Genomic DNA, 15298 nt, shown 5'->3' with positions numbered 1-15298 from the left:
TTATTAATGCATAATCATAATTACATAGAAAGATTGCTCTCATTTACCACCTTTTCCTTGTCATTTTCCTACTTTCTCTCACTTAGAAGTCTTGCTTTGCTATATTGCTTGTGAATCTATGTCAACTCATGATCCAAGCAATGTTGCTCTTTTTGCAATGCAGTCCTTTTCTTTTTCTCTTTCTTTTTCTTTTTCTTTTCTTTATTCCTAGCTTTTACTTTGGTTTATTCCTAGCACAAGAGCTCTCTTTCTTTGCATGGTTTCCAAAATATAGTAGTTAGATCATTGTCTCTCTCTTTCTTCAAATCCCAATTAGTTCATTCACATTCTATATCAAATTAACAAAACTTGAAAGGGAAGGTATAGGATTTAACAAGGGATTCTTTTCTCTTTACTATTACAATATTACTGTTGGTCTATAATTACAATGAATTTCCCACATTCTTCAAGATAAAATCCAGTAATTGTACAAGAAACTGAAGAAAGAATATTAGATCGTCACCACGTAAGGGCAGAAATCAAAATTTACAAAACTTTCAAGAGATGTTTTCTTCCTACCCAAACAGTACAGCTGAAAGTATATGCTTCTTTTATAACTGGATGTGCCAGGCCTCCTTTCCGGTCGCATTGAACCACCTTCGATACTAACCATTGGAGAGTGAACGGCAGATAAATATTATCTATGATTATGAAACCTATCTTTCACGTTGACGATTTCTGACAGTTGTGGGCCTCAGTGATCCCAGCCGTACCATTTCAGAGTATTCAGGGTCATCCGATTGACCATCAAGCCTTACCCACTGCAACATTCCATGGTACATTGGAAAAAACTTCATCTGAATCGCTGAGTACGAAAAGTACGGAATCAAAGCCGAGGTAACTGTAAAGAATGTGACCAACCAGAAAGAGGGAGCCAAGGCAAGGCACTCAACGAAGGTTTTGTAAGCCGTGGTGGAGATTTTGGGAGGCAAGGCTCCATATATGCAGAGAAAAATATACCAGAAAATAATTCCACCCCAGATGACGATATGTTGGAACAACGTGAAGTAACTAATCGCTAGTGCCATCTGGCAATTCACAACCCAGACAACACAAGAGTACATTGTTGTCCCGACGATTTCCAACCCGGCAACTTTTCCGTTACTGTTGAAGGCTTGAGGATCTAATGAGTTTGTGCAAAAGAAGAAGATGATGATTGCACTGCAACACCCATTGAACATCCAGCCTAGAATACGCCGCCAACTGAAGAGGACGTTATGTATGCCTTCTTGGTACAATAATGGAAACTGCCAAATGGAACAACACCCAAAACTTGCAGAATAAATTTTTATTGGGGTCAAAATAATCACAAATAGAAGCGGTTTAATTAGTTATACACTAGGTTTGCTATTACTCTAAAGCCCCGTTTGTTTTTAGAGATAGAATGGAGGGGATTAAGTAAAATTGTGTTTGTTTTGATGATAATTGTTAGTGTAGGAATTGTTAAATTATTTTTATATAAAATAAATAAAAAAATATAAAAAATTAAACATTAATATTTTAAAAAAAATTCCCAATATATAAAAAATAAAAAAAATTCTAATCCTTTCATTATTTTTCTAATACCATCTCTACTTTCTCCATCCCAATCCCCCTTCCAAGGCCTTTACTAATACCAAGGGATTAGGAGTCCCCTCCACATCTCTCAAAACAAACACCTCATATAGTAGTCCCACCTCACTATCAATCCCAATCCTCTCCCTATAACCCCAAACAAACGGGGCCTAAGACACTTCTAAGAAGGTGGCGTGTTGGACACTTCTAATGCGTGAATTGCTTAGATGTACTTCAAATTGAATAAAATTTTTAAAAAAATGTGAAATTTTTGTCTCACCTATGTCAAAGGTTATAAATGTTTATTTTTTAGCAAATATTCTTCAAATATTATACAAAGTTGGAGAATGCAAGTGTATAATTTGGGTACAGGCGTCGGACATATTCCACACCCTTATCCTTGTTAAATCCAATAGAAGAGTCCATGTAACATAGTTATTCAGTTGGATAAAAATTACACAAATATTTCTTATTTTAACAGCAGTCTTAATATCTGTGTTGTTTAACAAATTTTGAACCAAATGTTATAATAGAAGAGCCATACCTTGAGACAAAATTGTGCAGATACGTCCTGGTCGAAAATCCCCAACGCAATCACAGGAAGTGATGTGAATAAGACATTGTACAGAGACAAAAGCCAATCATTGTATACAGGTTTCCCAGAGAAAGATGCATGTGCTTCATATAGGAAGACGGTTGTACCAAATGTGACATTTTTATAGAAGAAATAGCATATCTGCCAACAGGAGGAATAAATCAACCAAACCGACTATTATAAGATGGTACTAAAATTTGATGAAAATTTTAAAATGTAGAAACTCATTTAGCCATTCAACCATTTAAAAGTTTCAAATTAACAGCTGAAACCATCTTTGAAAATTTGGGATTGAAGTTTTAACACTGATTTCAAGTCCAAAAAAAAAAATGATAATATATGTGAGAGTCAATACCATTGACGATATCCTTCTGTAACACCAATGTCCGTGCACCAGTAGCAAGCGCTCCAAAAATCTGAACTGAGCAATTGAAATATCACATGCCATGACTGCCTGATAATTTGTAAAACAGATCAAAAGTATAGAAGAAATGCGATCAAATAAAATGAACAGTAGAGAATTTTGACAGAGTAAAAACATAAACACAAAGCATGTTCAGCTATTGGTTGAGCACCTGCATTCCTTCAACGCCACTGATTCCAACCCCGATATCAGCTTCTTGAAGCATTCCCACATCATTGGCCCCATCACCAATTGCTAATGTTATCTTCCCAGTTCCAGATTTAACAAGTCTAGTGACCTGTGTTAATTAATTATTAATTTATTGACTTTTTAGGATTAATCATTCCTCTTTAAACGGAGAAATTAAGAAACATTCACAAATAACTAAGAAGCCTGGACACAAATATAGACACAGACACAGTGCAAGCATGGAATTTATTTATTTATTTATTTTTATACATATGAATATAAATTTAAGATATTATATGTAGGTGTATTTTTATTTTTTTCTACTTTTTTTCCTCTTTTATTCCCATACATTTTATTTTGACTCCAAATATGCTTTCTAAAAATATATAATAAAAAAAAACTATAAAGGTGTCTTGAGCTTGTCCAAACATAGGACACGTGTCCATGAAGTGTTCCCAACATGTCTCACAAAAAAATAATAACTAAAAAAATTGACACCACGTCGTGTGTCAAACACATGGATACGTTACGTGTGTCCCCACCATGTTGGACACAAACACGACACTCATCTTAGAGTGTCGGTGCTTCTTAGATGAAGAGAAAATAAGGGGGGAAAGGAAGGAATAAGTATGCAAGAAAGTTTGGCTACTAAGGAAACTGAACAACTGACCAGTGCCTTCTGTTTCGGTGAAGAACGGCAGCAAATAACAGATGCGCACCGAACTGCAAGGTCTAAAAAAGAATTCTTCACGTCATTCTCTAGAGCATATGCAAGTGATTTCCCATCAATAATCAAAGCAAAGGCTTCGGAGTTTCCACTTGATGGAGTAAGCTGAGCCTGCCCTCCACGTATCTGGTCGAGAACACTCCTCTTCGAAGCCTGGAAGACAAATTAACAATGTCCATCAACATCACAAATAGGACCAGCATGTCTTAGTGACTAAACGAGACTAAGTTAACCTAAGTCTGAGATAAGGAGTATAATGTCATTTGTTCATTTGACATTTTCCCATGGCACATGACCTTAATTTTTCGAAAATTAATGTTTCAATTGGCAAATAAAATAAATTTAAATTAAGAAAAGATTGCCATATTTCCCATAAAGAGAACTTGGAATCTTATAACCACTCCAATCCAATCTCTAAGAAGGTTTTCAGGTTTAAACTATTAACTAGTAGGCATCTCCACTATCACTATAGAATCTTCGAAAGCAACAACTGGCGACAATGACTAACTTGCTCTGGTCATATGCAACAAAGTCCACTGGATACATTGACAAGGAGCAATATGATTGAATTAGATGAAAATTACTAGGACAAGATGAGGTCACCAAGGTGGGGCCTTCACTTTCCTTACATTGATGTGGATTGCCCCTCAAACTGACACGTTAGCTTTGAGGGCACCCTTTCCAAGAACTCCTACTAGGCAGGCCCTTTTGGACTGACCCTAGCCTAGGAAGGTACACTCGAGGTTCAGAGGCCACCCCTTAAGCCTACGAACTGGGCAAACGGGAGGAGATTCAAACCCTCATTAGTAACACGGAGAGCATACCCACTTACCAACTCGGATGACCTCTCAAGCATAAAAATTGTATGTTGTGGAGGAATATAATCACGCCATCATTATTTTAATTTTAAAGCATATCATGAGGCTCTCACTCTTTTAGGAAGCGGTTTTAGACTTAATTTGTAATTAAACTAATTATGTCGTCCTTAAAATTTAAAATATCTGAACTGCTAGATTTACCTTGGCAACAACATCCCTGTCTCCCCTTTTCTCTAGTGTTTTGATTTCTGGTGTCTCCAATTTTATTATTATCTGTTTCATCCCTTGCCGAAGCAAACTACAAGAGAAACTGCAAAAATTTAAACCTCTCAGTCAGAAATGTCTGAACAAGTAAATCTCATCTCACGCAAATAATATAAAAATTCATACCAAGTGATCATACCCAATATTGATGGCAGTCTCCATCTTATCCCCAGTCAATACCCATATTTTTATTCCTGCTTGGGCAAGCTTGTCAATACACTCAGGAACCTACCAGGCACAACAAAAGAAAACTCAATTTAAATTATCGGTAGTGATCTCTATAAAGTAGTCATTCTTATGATGACTCTTCTAGATAATTTTTTTCAACTCACCCCATTTTGGAGTTTGTCCTCAACCGCTGTTGCACCAAGAAGAATCAAATCCTTCTCAATCGTCTCTGCCACTTCATCAATCAATTCCTCCCGATCTGCACTGACTGAATTCTTGGCATCTTCGAATTTGTCATTGAACTCTTTGTACTCTTTCTCATCAAGTTCCCGATAAGCAAGTACCAAAATCCTCAAACCTATATCGGCATACTCATTCACATGTTCCCTGGTTTCCTCTTCAAACTCTCTTCCATTTTCAGCAAGCCTTTCAAACATGACACTGCATGGAAAACAACAACAACAACAACAAAAAATAAATAAATAAGAAGAAGAAACACAAAGTTGTTTTGAACACTCCCAAAAGTAATAATAAAGATAATCCACGTGTATGAGATTTCAGGTGACTGAAGCAGTAAATTCACAAACCTGTCAGCACCTTTACAGAGTAATAATAGCTTTCCCTCCTCATCTCTTACTATTACAGACATCCGCTTTCTTGAGCTATTAAATTCTAAAACATTTAAAAGTTTATACGACCTACAAAAAGGGAAGCACTCATCATGTCACATATAATTCAACTCTTTAAGTTGTTGATTACTTTGGAGTAGAGAAAGCCAAATCAATGCAACACGTGCAAGCACAAATTCAAATAAATTGAAGTATGATATATGCATGCATCATTGTGTCTGTATACATGTCATTCACATTATGATCATCTACCATCCTACCAGATGTAATCAGAAAAATAGGACATCACCAACACGGTGTTAAAACTGTACTCCACTTAAAACTTCTGTGGGGTCCAACTGTGGGGCTGAAGCGTGGTTTTAGGGCACCATGCCCTAAAAAGGCTTTAGTAAGTAGGATCAGTTCCAATGGTAAAGTAGAACCCTCCTTTATCCCTCAAAAACACTGAAAGATCACTTGTTTTCCAGGATACAACCTAGTTTTTTGGCATCCAGTTTTACTCATTACCAATCAACAGACGGATTTCTCCTTATCCAAATCTAATGGATGGGATTGATCAGGGCATGGTACCCCAAAACCACCACTTGGGCACCACAGAAAAATCCACTTCTGCGACAATGGAACTTTGAAATGGAAGTGCTGGCAAGGTATCTGTATTCAAGCAACTCAACAGCACCTGCAGTTCTTTCTTAACGCAAAAACGGAACAGCAACCAGAGGTACTGCAGAAGCTAAATAATGAACAGAGCTTTGGTGCTCTTTTTCCAATTAAGCATGTAAATAAATGCACATCGTGGATATAATGTGCATCTGACAGATGAGTTCAGATCATTCAGTGTTCATTCAAGTGGCAGCCAAGAGGGTGTAGCATAGACTTTTTCCATAATATAAAGACTATGATAAAATTTACATATGAATGCACCAAATTTAGAGAAACCAACCTTTCAACTTTTTTGCCAGACACAGGATCCAACTCATGTAACGAGACACTTGTTTGCCTTCTTTCATAGAATTCAAAGCCAAGCTCTTTTGCTGCAATCACAAATGCTGCTTCATCTGGTGACTCAGCTTCATATGAGACCTTCCCTTGATCATCCACCTCAGGTACGGCTGTATGACAAATTGCCAGTAAGCGAAAAAATTTCTGTATGACATTTGAATGGGGTTCCTTTACCCAATTCCCATTCATGATCCTTTTGTCCTCAAAATTGAAGCCTTTAATCTTTGATTTTGTAGCAGAAGCATCCTTAGCATAGTCCATTTCATTAGTCAACGGCGATCCTCTTCTTCTGGCCATATCCTTCTCAACTTCCGTAACACTGAGGCCATAAGCTGTCCCAGCCACAGAGCACTTAATGAACTCCATCAAATTGCAAGTTAATGTTCCTGTCTTATCAGAAAGTATTGTGTCGACTTGGCCAAGTTCCTCATTTAAATTTGACGTGCGGGCATGCGCTGGTTTGTCAGCTTCTTCGTAATACATATCAACATCTTGATTGATAAAGATGCTCTGAGCAACTTTGACAATTTCTACCGACACGTACAAGGAGATTGGGATTAAGTAGCCATATAACATCACGGCCGTCAAAAAGTGAAAAATTGAAGCAGCTGTGGCTCGTTTGGGATCAAAGAAAATAGTAGAATCGTCTGGTCTTAGATACCATCTTTTCATAGTGCCATTTGAAAGATCATCTTTAGTAGTAATTCCAAAGTAAATCGATCCAATAAAAGCTATCGTAAATAAGACACCAAATAAAAAGTAGATAATTTTATCCATTTTCCTCTCAATTTTGCTTCTCTTGGAAGGAGGGTCAGTAGAGTTCTGAATAACCTTTGTATCGGGACCGGTGAAGATAACAGCCCCATATATGTAGTCAGTGTTGCGGAGTTTTGAATCTCTAAGGAGAAGTTGCTTAGGAGTAAGGGGATGTCGTTGCTCTTCAAATTCCATACTTCCGACAAAAGAGTACAAATTTGCATTTGGGTCTTCACATTTAACAAGGGCCTTAAAATCCCTAAAATCAGAGTCATGTAAAAATGAAGTTACCTCTAATGCTTGTTTTAGTTTCAAATTTGTCTCTCCATCAAGGTTCATGGTTTCAACATAACAGATTGCATCCTCATAACTGGATGAAAGCAAGAGAAGATCTGCTGGAAAGAACTCATTCTTCTCCACTTTCACTATATCCCCTACTCTCAGATTCTTCCATTCAATGTGCTCAAAAACTCCATCAGATCGATGTACTTTAACCTTTCTATTGTTTACCTCAATATCCTGGGGAAAAAAAATCCAAATAAGGAGCATATGGAGCCAATGTGATCCTTGCAAATACATATATATATATATATATATATATATATTAATTTTAACATTTCATTAGGAAAATAAGAACTGTCTGGTAAATAACTCTTGTGGTAAAGCAAGAGGCAATGCCCTAGTAATCCCACATGGCAATATGCAGATTTTGATAAGATGGCATCTTCTAGTGATTCCAAGTAAAATGGAAACTCTATCTGCAATGTTATACATATTGCGATCTTCAAAAACATTTTGAGGTGATTATAGTAAGCAATTTAGTTTTGCAGCAAGAAACAATAATATTAGCATTATATACAACTTGGATGGTTCAGACATACCCTTTTAGTCCACAATCCATGGTGAAAAAAATCCAAATAAGGAGCATGTGAGAGTTTCATTTCTCAAAGACACTGCCTCAAAATTATGAACTATTCTAAAAAATAAATTCATCTGCCATTGAGTCATGGTCCATCCAATTTTGACTACTAATCACAACAAACATTTCTATCAATAAATTTCCCAAATCATTCAGAAGTTAGTAATTGCATTAAAAATAAAAATAAAAAATCCTATACAATGTAGATCAAAAACAAGGAAAGCATATAAAGAACTTGTGTAACCATTTAACTAGTACACATAAATGAGAAGTATACCTGCTGTTTCCGTCGCCAATCCTCAACGCCTTCCTTCACCATAGTCGCTCCGATCACAACAATTAGAGGGATAATAGCACTAACAGCAGTATAAGGAGCAAGCGGTGTGAAGGCCAATGTGCCAATGACAAGGAAGTAAAAATTGGCCACCCTTCTGAACTGCTCAAACAAAGCCTTAGGCAAGAAACTTAGTACTGTATATTTTGTACTCCTCACATGGTTGCCGGCATATCTACGAATTGCATTCTCAAATGGTTCGTTGCAATAAACCACTCTTGAAAATCCCGGTCCCCCAATCCGCGAATGATCTTCCTCAAAAGATGCTCTCCCACATGCGAATGAATAGATCTTGCTAAAACGCAGCTTCTTTCTTTTGCCAGCTTTCATCTCTCTCGTTTCAACCATTAATTACTCAAACTAATCCCAATTCCAATCCCAGAAATCCAAACAACCCCAATTACAAGAACAAATTCCAATTGCAAATTTTTAATATTAAAACCCAGAACCAAAACCTCCCCCCACCCCCCACCAAATGAAAAATAAAATAAACTTTTAACACCCACCCAAAAATATAATTTTAAAGAACTCAACCCCAGAGACCCACTAAATTTAAATAATACAAAACCAAAACCCAGAAAAAATAATTAAAAAAGAAAAGAGGTGGAAGATAAACTTTACCAAATAAAAGCTTGAAGTTGAAGGGACACCAACAAGAGAGAGAGAGAGAGAGAGAGAGATGAACAAATGACAATTTCCCAGTGAAGGGGCAGAGAGATTTATGAATCTCAGCACACACAAAAAAGTACAATCTTAGTCAGAAAACAAAAATACGCAAAAAAAAAAAAGAAAAAAAGAAAAAAAAAACCTCTGATTCAGCTAGACCCAGGTCATGAAAATCACAGATATGATCCAAAATTGGGAATTTGACCTTTGACGAGGTCTGAGCGCTTTGAGAGTAGCCTATCCCATCTTTGGCATTGACTTGCGCACTGGCATTGACTTAAACAAACTTTCCAAAAATAAACTACTGAACAACACAAAAATCTCTCCTGTACAGCGATTATCAACAACTGTGAAGTGAAAAATTGGACATTAAAGAAGATAAATTTTGATGTGTTTATTGGAGCTGTAACGATTTCAGACTCACAGAAGTTAGATCGGTTTTTTTAGCGGGAAAGTTTTTCCAAGATATGAATCGATGGCGTGGGTTGTCTGCTCCGGTAGGTATTCCCTTCTGTGTCTTTGTTGTTGAGCGAAGCATCCCAGGCAAAAGTTTGCTCTGCAATTTTTTAGGACTTTTTTTTTTTTTATTTTATTGGTGAAACTTTGGTCTGCTTCAATTAGACAAAAGTTTATCATATAAATAGAGTGTAATTAAGGTCAAGTTTGACCTATTGTAAAAAAATTAAAAAATTATTCAAAAAAGTTAAAAAGTTAATACTATTCATTAAAAGTCAACAGTTACGGTTACACAACTCTCAATTTAAATTTTTTTCTATAAATCAATTTTTATAATTTTTTATTACACATTTTTCTATAAAAAAGTCAAAAAGTTAACTCAAACATCCATATTTTCTTCTTCAATTTTTTAGTCTAAAAAGACAAAAAGTACACTTATTTAAGACACCCCAAACAACCCCTAATTATACTTGTGTAAATGAGAGTTTTGTATTACGAATTCATAATTAATTTCTTATTTTTATTTATATACTGTCTATATATATTTTATTTTATTTTCCTGTAGAGAGAAAAAAGGGTAATAAAAAAAATAATATTCACCTTATTTGATTGGGAAAATCGGTCTAGGGACCCTTTCCCACTTTTCGTAATGGAAGAGATCCACAAAATTATTTTTTGATGTCTAAGGTCCCTAAACATATATCAGAGAAATTTTAGTCCTTTATACTATCTTCATCATCTGATCCACCGCCATCCCCAACAACTCGACTCTGAGTCCTCCTCATCTTCTAACACTTCCCAAAGCTTTACCCAGTGGAGATTCCCACTCCCAAACTCACGCATCTCACACCACTCTCACCCACCACCACCACCACCGCCGTCAGAATTTGACCCATCACCACCCCAAACCCACCGACATTCTTACCCACAACCACCGCCTCCAGAACTCTTCCACCTCGCCGAGCTCCAACTCACTTCAGACTCCGATTCTGACCGACTCAATGCCCTCCACATGCTTCTTCTCTCGTAGAAGCCATTAACCTACGAACCGTGGTCTCAAACCGAAAAACTGCAGTACAAAGTCAAATGGCTTTTAAGAGGCAGCACCTTTGGACTCCTGAATGTCCAACTTATGCTCTGCTACCATGATACATGAATCTGCTTCCAAAAGTGAGGCCATGCTCTTACCCTTTTGTGGTGAGTTGAGCATTTCGGTTGTGCACTGTACATCAGGCGTTATGCCAACCTGATCTATGTCATGAAGTGCTGGTGATAAATACTTCGCAACGGTGACAAATAGAGTTGATCCATCATGTAGCTCTGTAATACTCTGTGGCACCAAAAAAAAAAAAAAAACCCAGAGAAAATTGAATGAACACCCACAAAAAATTTCAATTCAGAGAAATTTGAACACCCAGAGAAAATTGAATTTCTCTGGATTTTTGTGATTTTCTCTGGGAATTGATCAGTGAATTTCTTTGAGTTTTTGTGATTTTCTCTAGGAATTTATCAGTGAATTTCTCTGAGTTTTTGTGATTTTTTCTGGGGTTTGGAATTTAGAATCTTGTGTTTGAATTTCTCTAGTTTCAATCCAGAGAATTTCCCTGGTTTGTCTAGTTTGGAGAGAATTTCTGTGGTTTTGGACCAGAGAAATTTGTGGGTTTGTAGGTTTGTTAGACACGGGTTTAATTGTAGTTAATAAAGCCAGAGAAATTTGCGAAGTCAGAGAAATTTTATGGTCCTGAGCTCTGCTCTTCTTTGACAATGGCTCCGGTGAGGAACAGACCAACACCGAAGCCGATGCTGATGATGCCATGGCCCATGAGTCGTTCAGGCTGTCAGAGCTGAAACAAACATCTGTGACACAATTTGGGCTGCCGGACATTGATCGGAACTTTTGTTTGTTGGATCGGTGAATCCCTGATGTTGATTCTAGCATTAGCTTATGGAAATCCTCCACTTCGTCTTGTTTTCAACATACGGGTATATACATAAGCAATCAAGATTCAAGAACACAATGATGGAAATAATTGGAATAGATCAATGCATTGACAAGAAGGTACAAACCTTGTAGATTTGAAGAATACCCGAGAGCTAGTTTTGGTATTCTACTGCGAGACAGGGCTTTAGATTACTGAAATTTCTCTGGGTCCTGTTGAGGGACCTTAGACATCATGGAAATATTTGATGTCCTTTATACTATAAAGTCTTAATATCAGGGACCTTAAAAAAAATTTCCCTATTTGATTTCTAATTTTTTATTTTTAGTGAATTTTTTTAATATAATTTTTTATTTTTTAAAAACACTTAATATAAATACAATTAAAAAGTATAATATTTGTGAAAAAAAAAATCTTTAAAAATTTTACCAAATACCAAATATATATATATATATATAAAGTCAATACCTTTTTATATTCTTGTGTATTTATTAAAATTTTTAAATATTTTTTTACAAATATTTTACTTTTTAAGTATATCTAAGTTAGGTACATTTAAAAAACAAAAAAAAAAAATTGTTTAAAATATTAAAAAAATTCACTAAAAATAAAAAAGTATGAAAAATAAAAACTGAATTTTTAAAAAATTAGAACAAAATAATGTGACTTGTAATATTCAAATACCAATCATATATATATACATATATATATAAATTGGTAAAAGATATAAAAAGAGTGGTAAAATTTCACTACGATAATATCATATTATTATTAACATGTGATATTATACATCAATAAAATAATGAAACTATATAGATTGTTCTCTATACTATTATCTTTTATACGTCTTTGTATTTCATTTGTAAGCTTCACTTTGGATTCATAATAATGATTCAAACCGTTCAACTTGTAAATGTTAATATAAAGACCATCTATGTAAAAAATTAGTTTCATCAAATACCGATGATTAGATAAATAAATTATATTTTGTTTTATAAAATTAACAGTTCAAATTTAAGGGGATTTTTTTTCAGGATCTTTGGTATTAAGATTTTATAGCATAAATGATATTTAATATTTTCATAATGTCTAAGATCTCTCAAATCAATCTAGAGAAATTTCAATCCAAACCAAAGAAAATTCAGTTCAAACTAGAGAATTTCTTTGGACCAACCCAGAGAAAATTTAGTTCAAACTAGAGAATTTCTTTGGACCAACCCAGAGAAAATTCAGTTCAAACCAGAGAATTTTTCTGGACCAACCCAGAGCAAATTCAGTTCAAACCAAAGAATTTCTTTGGTTTCTAGTCCAAACCAGAAAAATTCAATCCAATACACGAAGCAGAAGCAGCGATCGTTATGCACAAAAGTGAAAGACAATCCCGTCAAGAAAACACCTTATCTTCAATGTCTAGATTGCTTACGTCTACCTCATTTTTGGAGGTGATGTGTTCAGCTGGGCATAGATATTTTAAAGTGGTCCTTATCCTATTTAAAGTACCTCATTTCTTGAGACTAGGACAAACATCTTCTGCTTGGAAAACAATGGGCACATTAACCTTCAACTCCGATCCCTCATCAGCCCAAACAAACACCATATTCAAAATCTTCCTACTCTCCTCATCCCTATGAATCTTGATGGGGAGAACAGTGCTAGATTCGAGGAGAATGAAGGAACTAAAACCAGCGTGGATCTGGAGAGGGAAAGTGGTGGAGCAGAAGAAGGGGAGTTGAATAGAGTTGAGGATGGCCTGAATCTACGTCCTCTCGTTGGTAACGAGGTGTTTTCTGGAGGCCGACCTGCTGGTGGGGATGGTGGTATGGCCGCCGTTGTCTTGGGCTAACATGACGACAGGGATTCAGCCTTGGAGTCTGTCTATAGCGGAGACTTTGCGGCTAGTGTACTCCTTGGGAATGGCTTGGATCGTGTGGTATGATCACCGTCTTCACCGCCTCATCCTTTCTCGCAGCTCCTTCTTTACGGACTGATTTGATTTGAGGGAGTCAAATTTCTCTATGATATATGGGTGTAGAATTAAGAAACCTTAGACATCATAAAATAATATCGTGGATCTCTTTCATTACTAAAAATGAGAGAGGGATCTTAGACTAATTTTTCCTAAATTTAAACTCATAGCCGCTGTTTATTTTTTATTTTTAAAAAAAATTCTTTGTTCATGTTTTTATTGACATTCGATGAAATTATTTTTTTGCATAACTCATCTTTACTATTGGACTTACGAGATGAACAATTTAAATTATCGTAGGCTTCACAGTGATATGGAGAAGAGTCATTCCCTAATTGTTGGTCTATAAAGTCCAATAACTATATGTATATTTATCTACATAGTAAAATGTTAGTAATTTTTAAATTTTTTTTTTTTTGAAAAAGTTACCTGTAATCAAAAAAATTATTTACGAAGAAATGATAAATATTAATAATTATAATTATAATTTTTTTTTACTGGTGTGCAATAATTTTTGAAAATCACCCCTGAATAATAATTTCTCCATTTTCCCCTAAAAATAAAGGAAGAGTAAAAGTTTAATTAGGGTTTATAGATAATAATAATAAAAAAAAAAAAGTAATTAAGACATGTTAATCTCTTAAACAATTAAAATATTGTTTAGAATGATCTAAATAAATATATTTTTGATTTTTTATGAAAAGATGTATAACATGATAAAGAGATGATATGATCCAAATAAAATAAAATAAAAAAGATATACTAAAATAACACATGTAAAACTAGGGCTAGACATAGGGTTATTCGACCCACGAAAACTGCCCAACCCAAATCGTCCGCACCTATTTAGGTTATTTCGTATAGTTGTTAGGGTCGGATGCGGGTTAGGATTTTTTTTCTGTTTTGCGAGTCATGGGTTTTATCCACATCTACACTCATCTGCCCGCATATGTATACATTGTTTACCTTATACATTTTTTGCATAGTGAATGTAACTCAATTGACTGATCCTAACCTGTACTTATGGTCTATTTCCTTCGAGAAGTAAATTGGATAGATAGGCTGTAATTTAGTTGGGATAAATCATTTGGAAAATAATGATTTCATGATAAGAACTATGTGATTTTATGGCCCAAAATAATATTTAAAAAATGGAGAGAAAAGGCCCAAAAATAATATTTAAAAAATGGGGTAAAAAAAGCTCAAAAATAAAATTTTGAAGGAAAAACTCAATCCGCAAACTATCTGCACATTCGTAAACCCTATTCGCACAAATCGCAATCCGCATGTGAACTATTGTAAGTTCAATTTTTTCTAAACCATAAACATGCAGACAGATCCAAATTGCAAACCAAACCGTCAAAACTCAATCCACGAACATCCCTATGTAAAACAATTGTAAGGATTAAAAAAGATGTTGTACCCTATTGCAACAAAGAGTGTGTAGCGTGCAATAAACGCCTCAATGACTCAGGCTTAATTTGGGTATTTGTCTAAAAGTTAAAAGTTAACTTTTAATCTATTTTGAGTCACATATTTCTCTACTCTTATATATATATATATATATATTTAAAAGTAAAAAAAAAAAAAAAAAAAAAAATTTTAACCAACTTTCCAAAACAATCCTCTAAACAATTTGGAAGCGTGACCTCTCAATTACATTCCTTTTATGTACTTATTATGTAATTGTATATATATATTTATGTAATATTTATAGTATTTTTATGAGTTAATTGATGAAAAGTCTAAACCTATTTAGCCATAATTAGTGTTAGGTAAACATCTAAGTGACTCTTAGTTCAAAAAATTTAAATAGATAAATACTTAATACTCATTAAATTTATAAATATTTATATAAGCATTACATTATTAAAGT

General features: G+C 34.9%; 1 protein-coding gene and 1 pseudogene across 4 annotated transcripts; both read right to left on the bottom strand.

Moving 5' to 3' along the window:
• Positions 1-363: 363 nt before the first annotated feature.
• On the bottom strand, positions 364-9678 carry LOC114261685 (ATPase E1-E2 type family protein / haloacid dehalogenase-like hydrolase family protein). Of its 4 annotated transcripts, none has more exons than XM_028201975.2 (11): positions 8338-9678; positions 6327-7660; positions 5345-5455; positions 4922-5198; positions 4729-4817; positions 4527-4635; positions 3451-3660; positions 2764-2889; positions 2544-2642; positions 2138-2329; positions 364-1286 (listed from the first exon to the last, which is right to left on the bottom strand). In XM_028201975.2, exons 1-11 carry the CDS (start codon positions 8740-8742, stop codon positions 696-698), a joined length of 3543 nt encoding a protein of 1180 aa, XP_028057776.2. In that variant the 5' UTR covers positions 8743-9678; the 3' UTR covers positions 364-695. The 4 variants fall into 4 exon arrangements, with proteins under 4 accessions (XP_028057776.2, XP_028057777.2, XP_028057778.2 ...); XM_028201976.2 differs by having other exon boundaries at positions 2544-2609; positions 8338-9676; XM_028201977.2 differs by lacking the exon at positions 5345-5455 and having other exon boundaries at positions 8338-9670.
• Positions 9679-10609: 931 nt separating this feature from the next.
• Positions 10610-13386, bottom strand: LOC114261693 (uncharacterized; annotated as a pseudogene).
• Positions 13387-15298: the final 1912 nt, after the last annotated feature.

Source organism: Camellia sinensis, chromosome 5 (assembly GCF_055761805.1).
Source record: "Camellia sinensis isolate YWXY chromosome 5, ASM5576180v1, whole genome shotgun sequence".
Taxonomy (NCBI): domain Eukaryota; kingdom Viridiplantae; phylum Streptophyta; class Magnoliopsida; order Ericales; family Theaceae; genus Camellia; species Camellia sinensis.
This window is presented reverse-complemented; position numbering and strand designations above follow the sequence as displayed.